An 18,042-nucleotide genomic window follows, 5' to 3' on the forward strand; every position below is an offset into this window, starting at 1 on the left:
GATCTGCTTGCGGGTGCGGATCTGCTAGGGTAATGCATTTCAATGGGGTGGTGCACACCAGAGCGGGTGGCGTTTTGCAGAAACGCATACTCCCGGGCTGCAGCAGATTTTGGATTGCGGATGCGTTTCTGCCTCAATGTTAAGTATAGGAAAAACGCAAACCGCTCTGAAAAACGGCACTTCAGAGCGGTTTGCCAGGCGTTTTTTGTTACAGTAGCTGTTCAGTAACAGCTTTACTGTAACAATACATGAAATCTACTACACCAAAAACGCTACACAAAACCGCAAAACGCTAGCTGAAACGCTGCAGAAAAATAAAAAAAAGCGTTTAAAAATCTGCTAGCATTTTGCGGATCTGCTAGCGGGTTTTGGTGTGCACCAGCCCACAGATAGCACTCCTACCAGGTTGAAAGCTGGGCCAGGACACTATCTCTATGGAGTTTATATGTCATCTCCTAAACAAGCATGCTGATAAGATGTTTCTGACTGAAGTCTGACTGGATTAGCTGCATGCTTGTTTCACATCACATGGGTGTCTCAGACACCTTTAACCAGAGAAGATGTTATGCCCCCAACACAGCATGTGCAGATCGTATGCCCCCCATCACAATGCAGATTTTGTGACCCTGATGGTGGCCATACGGGGACAGGCAAAAATGGCGCACAGCGCCAATAGTGTCAGAATGGCGCTGCACTTAAAACGATATTTATGGTTTTATATGTGTTGTTTTTTTTTTGCAGGGATCGGGCTGGAGGAGAGGCAGCGGGCAGTAGGCTGGCAGCGGGGGTCGGGCTGGAGGAGAGGCAGCGGGCAGTGGACTGGCAGCGGGGGTCGGGCTGGAGGAGAGGCAGCGGGCAGTGGGCTGGCAGCGGGGGTCGGGCTGGAGTAGAAGCAGTGGGCTGGCAGCGGGGGTCGGGCTGGAGGAGAGGCAGCGGGGTGGAGGGATTAGGATTAGGTAGCATGTGTTTACATTACATTGTCCCGGCCGGCGATCGCTCCTTCACTTCATAGCTTGCAGGAGTCCTGCATCCAGCCAATCACCATGCGGAAAGTGAAGCCGCATGGTGATTGGCTGGATGCAGGACTCGTGCAAGCTGTGAAGTGAGGAGCGAACGCCGGGCCAATGTAATGTATACACATGCTACCTAATCCTACTCCCTCCACCCCGCTGCCTCTCCAGCCCGACCCCCGCTGCCAGCCCACTGCTTCTACTCCAGCCCGACCCCCGCTGCCAGCCCACTGCCCGCTACCTCTCCTCCAGCCCGACCCCCGCTGCCAGCCCACTGCCCGCTACCTCTCCTCCAGCCTGACCCCCGCTGCCAGCCCACTGCCCGCTGCCTCTCCTCCAGCCCGACCCCCGCTGCCAGCCCACTGCCCGCTGCCTCTCCTCCAGCCCGACCTCCTCTGACTAGCTCCCTGAATTTTTCAATGGCACACTGTTCTGTTTTATAAAACGCTATTTACCGTTTTAATGTATTTACATTAAAACGGTAAATAGCGTTTTATGATCGGCAGAACGGTGCGCCATTTTTTACTCTGCGCCATTTTTGACTGTATGCGGCCATACATGGCTAAATGGTTTAGACCAGGTCTAAGAACAGGTCTAAAACATTTGGTAATAGTGAAGTCCCCTTTGATGCAACTGACCAAACCATCAGTAGACTAAAAACCATCTGTAGACTAGTCTAAACTGCTTAGTGAATTGAGGCCCATAGCTTCAATATTCACACACACTTATAACAAGAGCTCTTTGACCTCTAACCTGTGCTCTGTGCAGCCTTGACCAGTCCTTTCCTCAGGATGTCTTTCAGCCATGTTTTCATCTTGAAGTCGCCATCACCTCCAACTACGGACACCACAAGGTTAGGCGGAGGAATCTTCCAGTGATGGGTGATCAAGTTATACACAATGGAGGGATCAGTCTCATTTGATAGACGAATAAACTGGAATGATCAAGAAATTAAGCCGTTATAAGCATAGATTCTAAAGACAAAGGAGCAGTACGATAGATAAGTGCTCAGCACTGTTTTGGTTCTGCTATTCTTTAATTGTGTTCTTCTGTATGCCTTGCTTCATGTCTCTCTGCCCATTGGGATAGTGGAATTATAGTGGAATTCTTACTGAAGCCTCCCATTGGACCAGCTAAATGGACCAATGAGAATCTTCAGTGGCCAACTTAAAGGACAACTATCAACGTTAACTAATATTTTAAATGCCACATACAGTATATTTCCAGTAATTACTAGCAAATAGCAATTATTTTTCGATAGTTCCTCTTTAAATAAATACCAGCAGGAAATTGACATTTAAAATCTGAATTCCCATTGGTTCATTTATCTGGACCAGTGTCAAACCTCAGTAGGAAGTTCAAAAAATTACAATGCCAGGGCTCCAAATTCAGTTTGAGCCTCGGGAACCAGTGAGCATTGATGTGTGGCAGTAACAAAAAGATATATTAAATCGGAATTGAACTCTTGCACAGCACTCAAGTTACTGAAGAAATTCACTGCTTTGTGTTTCTGTGTTCATTTGTGGAGATCAAAGTGTCTAACTGCCCTAGTTCTTATCAGCAACTGTGAATAGACTGCAGAAGCAGGCTCTCTCTCCATACAGTAAACACAGAGGTTTAACCCCTTCAGTACTCCCTGCAAAGTGAAACCAGGTTCTATACTTCAAGTTTGTTAAGATTTCCATAAAGTGTAATTTTTGTCCCTAAAGTTCATCATGCTGCGTCTAATCTTTTGGAGCAGAGAGGAAATTCTGAGTTTAATTCCAATATATCACTGGATTTGGGTGAAATATCATACCATTCACTCAATTTGTTTTATATTTGTTATATTGTATTTATTTTAAACTTGAATTCCTTTGTGTGAACAGGTTAGGCAGTTTCGAAAGGACCCATTTGAGCTATCAATATGTGTGTATGGGAAAATTTGTCCCTGCGTTGAACAAATAACACCATAAAGGGCAGCCAGCCCCCCCCCCCCCCCCCTTCCCCCATTACATTGTTTCCACTTCCTTTTTAGCAGACATTAGGTTGAGAAAAAGTCCCTCAGTCCTCAGGGGGGTCAGTCATGTTATGCATATTTTTTTTTTTTTTTACTATGGATAAAATGTAATTATTATTACTAATACAATGATTGAGATTGCAGGTTTGTTTAAAGCATTTTCACAGACAGTACAGTGTCCCTGTTTAAGAAAGAGGCATCAGCCGGTATTTGCAGTCAGTCACTGCAGCTGTAGTGATGGGCAAGTATCACTGAATCACCAAGGTGTCAATACAAATCCCGCTACCATTTGTTAATTTAATTTTATTTTTTTTGCAGAAAATCAATGACCAGGGTCATAACAGCTTTCAGAAGTCAGGTTCCGTATTTACCTTATACATCTACATATGCCTCCACAATAGGACAGCAGAAATGCACACTATGTTTTAAAATAAGCCATTCAATAATTTAAAAGTCAGACAGTAGTGAAATAGTCAATATTATAAAAAAGACCCAAACATAAGATCTGTGGGACAAGAAGAATTTGGGTATGGAGTAGGTGGAACCAGCACTCACCATACATTACCACCCATTACTGTACAGCTGTGTAATCACTGTGGCTCCACCCTCAGTATTTGTGCTCACTACTTGTCACCTTCTGCATGCCTTTTACTAACAACCTGCCACTAGGTCCTGCTGATTGCTATCTGCCTGCCGCTAAAATCATCACCATCTGCCTGCCGCTAAAATCATCACCATCTGCCTGCCGCTAAAATCATCACCATATGCCTGCCGCTAAAATCATCACCATCTGCCTGCCGCTAATATCATCACCATCTGCCTGCCGCTAAAATCATCACCATCTGCCTGCTGCTAAAATCATCACCATCTGCCTGCCGCTAAAATCATCACCATCTGCCTGCCGCTAAAATCATCACCATCTGCCTGCCGCTAAAATCATCACCATCTGCCTGCCGCTAAAATCATCACCATCTGCCTGCCACTAAAATCATCACTATCTTCCTGCTGCTAAAATCCTCACTATCTGCCTGCCGCTAAAATCATCACTACCTGCCTGCCGCTAAAGTCATCACTTCCTGCCTGCAACTAATATCATCACTATCTGCCTGCCGCTAAAATCATCACTATCTGCCTGCCACTAATATCATCACCATCTGCCTGCTGCTAAAATCATCACCATCTGCCTGCCGCTAAAATCATCACTATCTGCCTGCCGCTAAAATCATCACCATCTGCCTGCCGCTAAAATCATCACTATCTTCCTGCTGCTAAAATCCTCACTATGGCCTAGTGCACACCGGAGCGTTTCCGCTGCGGTTTGCGATCTGCTTGCGGGTGCGGATCCGCTAGGGTAATGTATTTCAATGGGCTGGTGCACACCAGAGCGGGAGGCGTTTTGCAGAAACGCATACTCCCGGGCTGCTGCAGATTTTGGATTGCGGATGCGTTTCTGCCTCAATGTTAAGTATAGGAAAACCGCAAACCGCTCTGAAAAACGGCACTTCAGAGCGGTTTGCCAGGCGTTTATTGTTACAGTAGCTGTTCAGTAACAGCTTTACTGTAACAATACATGAAATCTACTATACCAAAACCGCTACACAAAACCGCAAAATACTAGCTGAAACGCTGCAGAAAAATAAGAAAAAGCGTTTCAAAATCTGCTAGCATTTTGCGGATCTGCTAGCGGTTTTTGGTGTGCACTAGGCCTATCTGCCTGCCGCTAAAATCATCACTACCTGCCTGTCGCTAAATTCATCACTATCTGCCTGCCACTAATATCATCACTATCTGCCTGCCGCTAAAATCATCACTATTTGCCTGCCGCTAAAATCACCACGCTAAAAATCATCACTATCTGCCTGCCGCTAAAATCATCACAATCTGCCTGCCGCTAAAATCATCACTATCTGCCTGCCGCTAAAATCATCACTACCTGCCTGCCGCTAAAATCATCACTACCTGCCTGTCGCTAAAAATCATCACTATCTACCTGTCGCTAAAAATCATCACTATCTGCCTGCCGCTAAATTCATCACTATCTGCCTGCCGCTAAAATCATCACCATCTGCCGGCCGCTAAAATCATCACCATCTGCCTGCCGCTAATATCATCACTATCTGCCTGCCGCTAAAATCATCACCATCTGCCTGCCGCTAAAATCATCACTACCTGCCTACCGCTAAATCATCACTATCTGCCTGTCGCTAAAAATCATCACTATCTGCCTGCCGCTAAATTCATCACCATCTGCCTGCCGCTAAAATCATCACCATCTGCCTGCCGCTAAAATCATCACCATCTGCCTGCCGCTAATATCATCACTATCTGCCTGCCGCTAAAATCATCACCATCTGCCTGCCGCTAAAGTCATCACTTCCTGCCTGCAACTAATATCATCACTATCTGCCTGCCGCTAAAATCATCACTATCTGCCTGCCACTAAAATCATCACTATCTGCCTGCCGCTAAAATCATCACTATCTGCCTGCCGCTAAAATCATCACTATCTGCCTGCCGTTAAAATCAGCACTATCTGCCTGCCGCTAAATTCATCACTATCTGCCTGCCCCTAAAATCATCACCATCTGCCTGCCGCTAAAATCATCACCATCTGCCTGCCGCTAAAATCATCACTATCTGCCTGCCGCTAAAATCATCACCATCTGCCTGCTGCTAAAATCATCACTATGGCCTAGTGCACACCAAAAACCGCTAGCAGATCCGCAAAATGCTAGCAGATTTTGAAACGCTGTTTCTTATTTCTCTGCAGCGTTTCAGCTAGCGTTTTGCGGTTTTGTGTAGCGGTTTTGGTATAGTAGATTTCATGTATTGTTACAGTAAAGCTGTTACTGAACAGCTACTGTAACAAAAAACGCCTGGCAAACCGCTCTGAAGTGCCGTTTTTCAGAGTGGTTTGCGGTTTTCCTATACTTAACATTGAGGCAGAAACGCATCCGCAATCCAAAATCTGCAGCAGCCCGGAAATATGCGTTTCTGCAAAACGCCTCCCGCTCTGGTGTGCACCAGCCCATTGAAATACATTACCCTAGCAGATCCGCAAGCAGATCGCAAACCGCAGCGGAAACGCTCCGGTGTGCACTAGGCCTATCTGCCTGCCGCTAAAATCATCACCATCTGCCTGCCGCTAAAATCATCACTATTTGCCTGCCGCTAAAATCATCACTATCTGCCTGCCACTAAAATCATCACTATCTGCCTGCCGCTAAAATCATCACCATCTGCCTGCCGCTAAAATCATCACCATCTGCCTGCCGCTAAAATCATCACCATCTGCCTGCCGCTAAAATCATCACTATTTGCCTGCCGCTAAAATCATCACTATCTTCCTGCCGCTAAAATCATCACCATCTGCCTGCCGCTCAAATCATCACCATCTGCCTGCTGCTAAAATCATCACTATCTGCCTGCCGCTAAAATCATCACCATCTGCCTGCCGCTAAAATCATCACCATCTGCCTGCCGCTAAAATCATCACCATCTGCTTGCCGCTAAAATCATCACCATCTGCCTGCCGCTAAAATCATCACCATCTGCCTGCCGCTAAAATCATCACCATCTGCCTGCTGCTAAAATCATCACTATCTGCCTGCCGCTAAAATCATCACCATCTGCCTGCCGCTAAAATCATCACCATCTGCCTGCCGCTAAAGTCATCACTATCTGCCTGCCGCTAAAATCATCACTATCTGCCTGCCGCTAAAGTCATCACCATCTGCCTGCCGCTAAAATCATGACTATCTGCCTGCCGCTAAAATCATGACTATCTGCCTGCCGCTAAAATCATCACTATCTGCCTGCCGCTAAAATCATCACCATCTGCCTGCCGCTAAAATCATCACCATCTGCCTGCCGCTAAAGTCATCACTATCTGCCTGCCGCTAAAATCATCACTATCTGCCTGCCGCTAAAGTCATCACCATCTGCCTGCCGCTAAAATCATGACTATCTGCCTGCCGCTAAAATCATGACTATCTGCCTGCCGCTAAAATCATCACCATCTGCCTGCCGCTAAAATCATCACCATCTGCCTGCCGCTAAAATCATCACCATCTGCCTGCCGCTAAAATCATCACCATCTGCCTGCCGCTAAAATCATCACCATCTGCCTGCCGCTAAAATCATCACCATCTGCATGCCGCTAAACTCATCACCATCTGCCTGCCGCTAAAATCATCATTATCTTCCTGCCACTAAAGTCATCACTATCTGCCTGCCACTAAAATCATCACCATCTGCCTGCCACTTAAATTTGACTATCACTACTCATCTAGAAACTACCAATGCACACTGCCTGTCAGAATATAACTCATTGCAAAGCTCTATTTACCCACCACTCAATCCTGACTATCACTTCCAGGCGGCAACTTCAGAATCTACCCACCTGCTACTAAAATCTACCAATCATTACCTACGATCTCTAAAAACTGGTTGATTTATAATTGTTCAGTAGGGCTGATGTAATGTGCCTATATCATGCTGACAAAGTTCCTGCCCCTTTTTAGGAAGGACAAGCCTTATCTTGGAACCAAATCCATGTGTCCCTCTTTCAGGACTGATGTACAGATCTTATGTATTTCTCTGCTAAAATGTGTCTATGTGACTCTCTTTAACCTGATCCTCTAAATTGATGTATAGCTTATTTTATGTATTCATGGTATGTGTCTCTAGGGGTGTTTTGGAGGCGTGGCTGAAAGTGTGTAAGGGGCGTGCCTAAAGGTGTCCCTCTTTTGTATCTCAGAAAGTTGGGAGGTTTGGGGATAGATTTGGGTTTCATCAGCATTAATTATATCAATTAGGCAAGAATAAGCCTGTGTACAGCTTACTTTTTAAGCAGAATAGAAGAATAAAAAAGTGACTTGTCTCTATTGCCTGCATATGAAGGCAGAAATATTACACAGGACGGCCTTATATTGGCATCCAGAAAATGTTTTTTTACCCTAGTCTTGAATGGAAGCAGAACAGAGTCCCGTGTCAGTGGAAATATACTAGCCATGTGATTTTAATATACAGGCATTTGCATGCTCTCCTTTCACGAAAGCCATAACTGTGAAGAAGTGTCTGTAATCGGCGCCAGGACTTCAGGTTCGAGCACAGTCCTGCTTTGAATTTCTGACATGTGACTTGTTTCAGAGAATGCTACATAACAACCCTGTGTTAGGTCTAAAATTAGCGGACAAAGGCATACATGACAGATAACGTGTGTGTCTCTTATAGAAGTTAAATACATCTTTTACAATTAAGTACTGAATCCACATGGCAACCAGAATTGAAGAAATGTGTTCTTATAGTGGTACTTCTAAAATTAGCTTCTTCTTAGTCACTAATCACTGGGCTGGGCTCATTTCATTACTTTCAGCAATGATACGGAAAATAGATGCACTAACTTAAAAGGAGGATTTTACAGACAGTGTGAGATGCTTAGCCACAGGACTGAGTAAAACAGAGGGGTCCCTGGCCCCACTCTCGGTGCTCAGAGGTGGACTCTGGCCCCACTCTCGGTCCTCAGAGGCAGTCCCTGGCCCCACTCTCGGTGCTCAGAGGTGGACTCTGGCCCCACTCTCGGTCTTCAGAGGCAGTCCCTGGTCCCACTCTCGGTGCTCAAAGGCAGTCCCTGGCCCCACTCTCTGTGCTCAGAGGCAGTCCCTGGCCCCACTCTCGGTCCTCAGAGGCAGTCCCTGGCCCCACTCTCGGTCCTCAGAGGCAGTCCCTGGCCCCACTCTCGGTCCTCAGAGGCAGTCCCTGGCCCCACTCTCGGTCCTCAGAGGCAGTCCCTGGCCCCACTCTCGGTGCTCAGAGGCAGTCCCTGGCCCCACTCTCGGTGCTCAGAGGCAGTCCCTGGCCCCACTCTCGGTGCTCAGAGGCAGTCCCTGGCCCCACTCTTGATGTTCAGAGGCGGTTCCTGACTCCACTTTTGGTGCTTAGAGATGGTCCCTGGCCCCACTCTCGGTGCTCAGAGGTGGACTCTGGCCCCACTCTCGGTGCTCAGAGGCAGTCCCTGGCCCCACTCTCGGTCCTCAGAGGCAGTCCCTGGCCCCACTGTCGGTCCTCAGAGGCAGTCCCTGGCCCCACTGTCGGTCCTCAGAGGCAGTCCCTGGCCCCACTCTCGGTGCTCAGAGGCAGTCCCTGGCCCCACTCTCGGTGCTCAGAGGCAGTCCCTGGCCCCACTCTCGGTGCTCAGAGGCAGTCCCTGGCCCGACTCTCGGTGCTCAGAGGCAGTCCCTGGCCCCACTCTCGGTCCTCAGAGGCAGTCCCTGGCCCCACTCTTGGTGTTCAGAGACGGTTCCTGACCCCACTTTTGGTGCTTAGAGACGGTCCCTGGCCCCACTCTCGGTGCTCAGAGGCGGTCCTGGCCCCACTTTTGGTGCTTAGAGACGGTCCCTGGATGCACTCAAGGAACTCAGAGGCAATCCCTGGCCTCTCTCTAAAATATCTCATGGAAAGGCTTAATATTAGTGATAACCACAAAATTCAATATGCTAGTTCTGGTTTGACAGGAAGTAGAATTTTGTACTAAGCACAGCCAAGCCAGGACCTGCTAATCAATTAACAGGCAGCTGTAATGAATCTTATTTTAATCAGCCTGGCTCTATTCTGGTACATTGCAGGGAAGAGGGAAGCTTGTTATCTCCCCTCCCACATTCCTGCACACACACACACACACACAAATATATATGTACACATACACAGTATATAAGTACACACACACACAAATATACACACACATCACACACCACACACCACACACACACACATTTTTGGTAGGAAAATGGCAGTCCTAAGTCCCATGACTTCTCACCTTGCTGTGTTTCTTCCCAGCTCCCACAAATTCTACATCGCCGTAAGCATCTGTGGGCTCCTCTGTTGTGTGTTCTGATGAGTCCCAGGTGCTCACAATAGCCGCCCCAAAATTGTCCTCCACAGCCACGGACGCGTGATTCAGCCTGAAAATGCCGCACTGGCACACCTCTCTCTTTCTGAAACACAATAAAGAAACATAGACAAGCAATTAATCACATTAGATCAATCATAACAAATGTCATTGCCATACCTACTGTAAAAAGAATGGGGGTTGCTGTCAGTGTCCCCAAACAGGTGAGCTCATCTCATGTCCCCCTCCTTCACTTCCTGTCCCTGTAAAAGGAGGTCACTAGAGGCGGTCAATAAGATGCACATTAAACTGCACTTGGGATCCAAAATTGACAAGAATTGGCCTGATTCCAAACTGCATACAACGTGACATCAATTTACAAACAAGCTGGAACTGCCATGTTATTATTATTTTTATCTATATGGCGCCAACATCTTCCCTAGCGCTGTACATAGTACAAAACAAATAATGGGGAAAAATATATAAATAAGAAATACAAGACACTGTACCGTCATGACATTGAATAGAATAAATACAGATACATACATAGTTGATGTGTAATTGGTACATGTGCATACGTTACAATTACAGCAGTATGAGAAACACTAGGAGGAAGTCGCTGCTCTTTCAAGCTTACAATCTAGAGGGTAGTGGGGGAGGAAACAACAGGGAAGGAAACACAGGGGATAGTGCGTGAGGCAGTGTGCCTTCAGTGCTGCCTATAGCAAATTATAGGCTGGTCGGAACAGGTGTGTTTTCAGAGTACGTTTGAAGGTTTCCAGAATCGGGGCATGACGAACCGGCTGAGGGAGAGAGTTCCAAAGGAAAGGGGCAGCCCGTGAGAAGTGCTAGATGTGAGAGTGAGAGGAGGTGGCTAGGCTGGAGGACAAAAGGGTCTCCTCCTGTGAGGAACAGAGGATCCTAGCATCTCATTGCTCTAGTGGTCACTGGTGCAAAGAGCAATGAGAATTCAAGAATGTTACATCTGTTGCTGAAACAGTGGTCGGGAATAAGACTCTCAAAGTGACTCTAGTGTTCTCAGCAATGTAACTTGAGACGTCCAAGAAAGGAGATGACGATTGAGGCTGGATTCACACTATGCGCATTGTATAACTCATGCATTACAACGGGTGTGAACTGTAATGGAGACTGGACGTGTGTTAATTCAAAGTCTGCATGCTGTGAGTAAGAATAACATCCTCCATCACAACACAGTACTGTGAACAGGCCCATTGAATTGTATTGGCGGTGAGTTTACATGCAGAATGATTCTGCAGTGGAACCGATGCACAGGGACGGATTTCTGGAAAGGTCAAAAAGGCCCAGGTCTTGAGTGACTACTGCCCAAGGGGGCGGGCTGACCATGGAACAGGGGTTCCTGCATGTAGAAGAGTAGGCTACAGATGAAAAAGGAAGGCTGCGAATGGGGAGTGGATCAGGGAAGCTGCTGCTCAGAACTATACATGGGAGGGGTGCTAGTGCATATTTAATGAAAGCAGTAACAAATTTGGCCTAGCCTAGGGGCAGAAAACTTATAAATCCAGCCTTGCTAATGCACTGTGAATGCACCCTAAAAGAAAAGAAAGTTCAGTGCTTTCACAGTACTGCTTTCTACTGTGTGTGGCTGAAAGACAGTTTGGGGTGAAGTCCTGTACAGGCTAGCATACTGTAACTAAATTCTGTTACTATAGGGATGTATTAAAGGCAACCTGCAGCATACGTGTCGGCCTGAGCTCAAACAAGATGACTGGCAGGCTGGATCTCTCATCAGTGCATCAGGGAGGGTCGTGGTCCTCTGCACATGATAGATTCTCGGCACAGAACAATCTAAGGTAAGGACAGGGCTTGAGAGGCTAACAGTTCTGGCTGGCAAGCAAATTGCCAGTCAGAACTGTGTACTTAGCTTTAGAGTCAGAGGATCAGCAGGACAGCCAGGCAACTGGTATTGTGTAATTGGAAATAAATATGGCAGCCTCCATAACCCTCTCATTTCAGGATAATCCAGAGGCTTATCCCATCCTCCATCACCAGCCCATTCAAGCCCTTATGGACAGCTCACACATGTGCAGTAGCACAAACCCAATTGGCCTTAACTTTTTTCCGCCACGACCTGATTAGGCCAGTGCTACTGCGCAGGCGCTGTAACGGCGGTGGTGGGAGACGTGGAGGAACTAGAGGCTTCCCTCTCCCAAGGTAAGTATCCCTCTTTCCCCTGTATTGGCAGCAGGTGCATGACCAAATTACAATTTCTCGACACCCTACGTGGTGTCTTCTGGGACTCACAACCACACTGGCTCGCACTAGAGCACAACGCTTTCTTGTTGGACTCCTATTATTTTACTATCGGAAAGCCATTATTCTTAATTGGAAGCAATGTGATCCTCCATCAAAGTAATATTGGAAATAGTTGACTAATAACGCTGTACATTTCTATAACACTGCATATATAGCAAGGGGTTGTGTGTCTAAATTTGAAAAGATATGGAAACAATAGATTGCTAACAAACTTGGGGAACGCCAAGTCATGAGGAAGAGAACATGCCTCTGTGTCCCATATGCGTACCCCTCTCCCGCACCCTCTCGTGTTCTCTTTAACAAAATAACATTTTAAAAAAAAGGTATCCCTCTTTCTTGTTCACACACCTCACATGACCTCACAAGACTGTGTAGTGCTTGAGGAGGGACTAGCAATGCAGACTGCTCACTAATGGTGACTTCATTTCTCAAAAGCCTTGTGTTTAGTTTCTCCATCAATAACCGTGCCCTGTATCTCTAATACCTGAAACCGCTTCCATTAGATCCAGCTATTATTATCCTCAGAGAGCTGCATAAATATGATATAAAGAGGAAGTATACAGCAAACCTGCTGTAGAAATACCGCTAGATACAACTTTGCCTTTATAAAAAAAAGAATAAGATGAGTGAGAAGTGGCATCCATAAGTCATCAATTCCGGACAGGTGTTTTGCATATGCAAATCCATTCTTTCTTGGCCTTGTAAGCCAGGCATATATCCGGGAAGCTCTGGTGTGCGGCACAACTAGGCTGTTTCATTTTACAGGAACACAACTTATTTTAAGCTGTGTGTCCATCACCAGTGCACTTTGTCTATGTAAAGGCGTGTGAGAGGTGTTACAGGGAACCAACTCACAGACTACAACAAATGATTTTCATATTGAAACCGCTCACTCTGAAGTGAGGCATTATGGATGTTATTTCTTGATCATGTGAGACTGAAATAAAACACCCTTTCCTTTTATTTCTGATATTTTATAAAACATTTTCACACAACCACAAGTGTGCATTCAGGTAAACATGTAATAACATACATAGTTTTCTTGTACAGTTCATCATTAAAGAGGCCTTGCAGTGCCATAGAGTGTGTGTGTGTGTGTGTGTGTGTGTGTGTGTGTGTGTGTGTGTGTGTGTGTGTGTGTGTGTGTGTAGCCCCGCCCTGCTGTGTGTGTGTGTGTAGCCCCGCACTGCTGTGTGTGTAGCCCCACCCTGCGTGTGTATGTGTGTGTAGCCCCGCCCTGCTGTGTGTGTGTGTAGCCCCGCCCTGCTGTGTGTAGCCCCGCCCTGCGTGCGTGTGTGTGTGTAGCCCAGCCGTGTGTGTGTGTGTAGCCCCGCCCTGCTGTGTGTGTAATTGTGTAGCCCCGCCCTGCTGTGTGTGTAGCCCTGCCCTGCGTGTGTGTGTAGCCCCGCCCTGCTGTGTGTGTGTAGCCCCGCCCTGCTGTGTGTAGCCCCGCCGTGCGTGTGTGTGTGTGTGTGTGTGTGTGTAGCCCGCCCTGCCAGTCATGCAGAATGGGTATATTTACATTGGGCTTTGGAATTCTCAGTAAACAAACATTCCACAGAACAGCACCTGACAGGACTAAAGACATCACCACCTGTGATAAGTTTCAAAATATAAATCGGGGAGAGGAAAGATTTTACAACGGACAAACACTGACTAAATGATTTATAAATTAATATCGTACAAAATGAGCAATTATTCATTATGTTATCTTCACTCCAGTTCAGCAGATCTGCTCCATGCCTAAAGTAATGGCCTCACATCCAACCTTGGTTGACAACTTCTGACCCCTACATGTAGTATGAGAGCTTACCTACCACAATCTGTTCAAAGGATTTTACATCTGTTGGACCTGAAGCCTGGTACACACTTTCAATTATGATTGGCCAATCACTGATCAATTTTACTACCTCCATATAGTATGAAGGTCAACATACTAGTAGCAGATTGTGTAGATAAACCCCTTTACTACATGGAAGTGGTAAAATTGGTCAGTGGTTGGCCAATCATTATTGAAAGCATATACCAGGCTTAAGGGTTTGTACATACATCTAATTGCCCAATGATTGGCCAATTTATCTCTTCAATGTGGAATGAGTTCCAAAAGATGTTGAGTGCTATGACCAGATTGTGTCGGTAAGCTCTCATACTAAATGGAAGTTGTAAAATTGGCCTATCAGTAGCCAATTAAAATTGGATGAGTGTATCAGGCTTAACACCAGACCATACCCTAACTGCTAGTCTTGTACGCATATCCAATTACGATTGGCCAATTTTACCACTTCCATGTAGTACGACAGCTTACCTACACAATCTGCTAATAGTATTCAAAATCTGTTGGCTTTGATGCTACATAGAGTTGGTAAAGTTGGTCAATGGTTGGCCAATCATAGTTGAAAGTGTGAGCCAGGCTTAAGCGTTAACATCCTTCCTGTGTAGGAACGTTGCACAGGAAGCCCTTTTTTGGGGTACTTACCCTATGAAATGGTCCTTTTCAAATCAACCGAATGAAGTAGACTTTCCTGATCCCCTACGTGAAGAGATCGGTTTATGCTTTTATTTATATTCACAGAGATTTGTACCTGTACTACATGCCTCTGAGGAAGTAGCCGCTCATAGTAGCGAAACGCGGCAGTCTGCTTTCAATGATACTACCGTTTATATATGTTTGTCCTCATAGGATATTTATGTGATAAATCAAAATTTATGCTTTATTGGCTATATTTGTACGCATTTGAAACCCTCATTTCTTTGCTGTTCAATTTACAATCCACAGGCAATGATTAATATTATGTTTATTTATGTACGTAGTACTGACATCTTCTGCAGTACTTTACAAGCTGTCCTTTGGAGGAGCTCTCAATCTTAAAGTATCTGCAGCAGATGGTATCCGTAGGATTAACTATCAATTATTACGACAAAGAAATGATACTTGGCAAAGTTACTTGTGCCAAGTGTAAAGTACATGAACAACGGCAGCATTCGATTAACTTCACCCTTACGATAAGTTGACAAGCTGCTGCCATAGAAGCCTCTACAAACAGCCACACCTTCCTAATTAATTCTTTACAAGGCATTTGTATAGTTATATAAACTGCAGTAGCTGACAGCTTTTCAATGTAGCATTCACTTTTAGGAAAAGCTGATTCACTTGGATTCAGACCTTTGCGCTTATTTGTCTCATATCTTCTGCATGGAAACACCACCAGCTTATTACTGTGAAGAGACAGAGAAAAATGAGGCACTAGATAATATACAGGGCCGGTCCTAGTAACAACCCCCCCAACCCCTCCCCAACCAAGAAGCAGCATTAGGGGCCATTTGTTGCAGCCAAATTCCCACTCAGTGGCCCTGAGTCAGCTGCTGCCCCTTCCAGATCACCCCCCAAACTCAATGCCACTGCCATGTCTTTGTCAGAGTTGCGTCTCACGTCTCGTTGGGTGACACACTTTAAAGACAATTCAGTAATTAGTGAAGTTGTTTGGTATTCAGTCATCAGCCTTCCGAATCGGATTCATCCCATACAAAGTTTTGGTGCAGCCCAGGCAATATTTTTTCCCGTGGAGGAAAACAATTGCTCTGAAGTTGAAATTCATGCTCACCGTCAAAGTGGAATTACTCTCCAGAGAAAGTGACATCACCGATCACATGACCATGCTGGAAAGCAAAGCGGCATCACTGATCAAATGACCCCGCTGGAGAGCAAATCGACATCACTGATCACATGGCACCGCTGGAGAGCAAAACAACATCATGATTTACATTCGTACATCTCACCATGATTTACATTCTGAAACTTATCACAGGTGGCAATATTTTTAGTCCTGTCAGGTGCAGCTCTGTGGAATGTTTGTTTACTCTGTGTTCCAAAGCCAGTAGAACACATACTTGTCTACAGGAGGCTCTGGGAGGAGAATTCCGCATAGCTTAACAGCCTAGGCTAAAGGTCCGTACACACGCCGGACTGGGGGCAACGACGGGTTCGTCATCACCTCCCGCTGGGTGGGCGTTCCAATGACAGTCCGGCGTGTGTACACATTGTCGGCGGACTGATCCGGCTGTCTCTGAGCGATCCGCCGGGCGGATCGCTCAGAAGCAGCCGTATCAGTCCGCCGACAGTGCGTACACACGCCGGACTGTCGTTGGAACGCCCACCCAGCGGGAGGTGACGACGTACCCGTCGTTCCCTTCAGTCCGGCGTGTGTACGGACCTTAATAGTCACTGGGAGGGCAGGGCTACATACCAGTATACAGAAATATAATAGATAAAGGATGCGTTTCTGATGCTGAAACCAAGAAAAGCACTGTAAAAGTGGGTATCCTGAATGATTCACTGCATTCCACTATATGTAACTACGGTGCATCTTTAACATTGCTATCACTGATGAGTCTTCCAGACAATGGATAGCTTTACACGAGACACAATCAAACACAGCTATAGAACCAACTACATACCTGGGGTCTTCTATGTAAGTGGTGCATGTTTTCTTCTTAAATAGCTTGGGAATCCAGCTCTATAGGAAGAAAGAAACCAGTTAGAAGCAGGACAGAAAACAGCACAAAACAGATCTCTAGAGTCTTTCTAACATAGGGGCCAGCCTGACCCCTAACACCATAAATACACACAATGGCACAAAGGATGGCAGATGTAATGTAGTAAGGCTATACAACATAGGACAAAGTTATACAAGGCAAGACAAATAACATTTATATAGTGATTTTCTCTTGGCATAATTAAAAGCTCCAGAGCTGCAGCCACTAAGACACACTCTATAAGCAGTAGCAATGTTAGGGAGTCTTGCCCAAAATCTCCTTACTGAATAGGTGCTGGCTTACTGAACAGGAAGAGCCGAGATCTGAACCCAGGTCTCCTGTGTCAGAGGCAGAGCCCTTATCCATTACACTATCCAGAAATAGCCAAGGCAAACAGGCAATCATGTACAAGATACATGATCAGGCGATTTGTGGCCTGGTTATAGGTATTTGTGGCCTGGTTATATAGGTATACACTATCCAGAAACAGCCAAGGCAAACAGGCAATCATGTACAAGATACATGATCAGGAGATTTGTGGCCTGGTTATAGGTTGGTCCAGTAATTCAAGTACAAGGTGGTCATAGGAAAGGAGCACAATGATAGGGGCACAAGATCCGGTAGACTACACTAGGGAAGGGGGGAACCTGCCAAAGGCTTACAATCTAAGAGGGGGGAGTGATAGACACACAAGGTAGGGATACAGAGTAGGGCCTCATTCACACTCGGGCACCTTTTGCCCGCGATTCATGCTTTGCTGATCACCATCGATCAGCAAAGCACTGCTGCACAAGTAATCCTATGGGATGCGTTTGTGATTTCTGACGATCTCAAACATGCTGCATGCAGCATTTTCCCAGTGATTGCATTGCACCTGGCCGCCCACTTCGCTCCTCCAACAACCTCCTCCTAACCACCCCACGCATCTGCCACTTCCATGCACGACTACAGGACTTCACTAGAGCAGCCCCATACTGTGGAACCCTCTCCCACTGCCCCTCAGGTTTGCCCCCTCCTTCAACACCTTCAAAAAAGCACTTAAAACTCACCTCTTCAAGGAGGCCTACCCCACCTCAAAGCTGCCCTAATTCTCTCTGATGAAAACTTCTCGATGCAGCCCCCCTCCTTTCGTTTCACCACCCCCTCCTTCTAGATTGCAAGCCTTTGGCAGGGCCATCTCCCCTTGTGTATCATACTTTTTTTTGACAAATCAATTTTTATTTTTTAAAACATCAAAAAGGAACAACGTACAATACAATGGACAGCACTGAGCTCCCACATGCGGGAGGTTACACCAAAAATTGTTATAACAGCGG

The 18,042-nt window shown here is 46.2% G+C and overlaps 1 protein-coding gene across 2 annotated transcripts in view; it reads right to left on the minus strand.

Annotated features, from left to right (window-relative positions):
* Positions 1–18,042, minus strand: part of TRPM4 (transient receptor potential cation channel subfamily M member 4) — a 161,155-nt gene that overhangs the window by 77,794 nt on the left and 65,319 nt on the right. For both annotated transcript variants that reach the window (XM_068241123.1, XM_068241124.1), the window contains exons 2-4: positions 16,649–16,707; positions 9,827–10,004; positions 1,764–1,944 (exon numbers count right to left, since the gene is read on the minus strand). In XM_068241123.1, coding sequence (XP_068097224.1) covers positions 1,764–1,944; positions 9,827–10,004; positions 16,649–16,707 — 418 coding nt within the window. The remainder of the gene's footprint in view (positions 1–1,763; positions 1,945–9,826; positions 10,005–16,648; positions 16,708–18,042) is intronic.

Source organism: Hyperolius riggenbachi, chromosome 6 (genome assembly GCF_040937935.1).
Source record: "Hyperolius riggenbachi isolate aHypRig1 chromosome 6, aHypRig1.pri, whole genome shotgun sequence".
NCBI lineage: Eukaryota > Metazoa > Chordata > Amphibia > Anura > Hyperoliidae > Hyperolius > Hyperolius riggenbachi.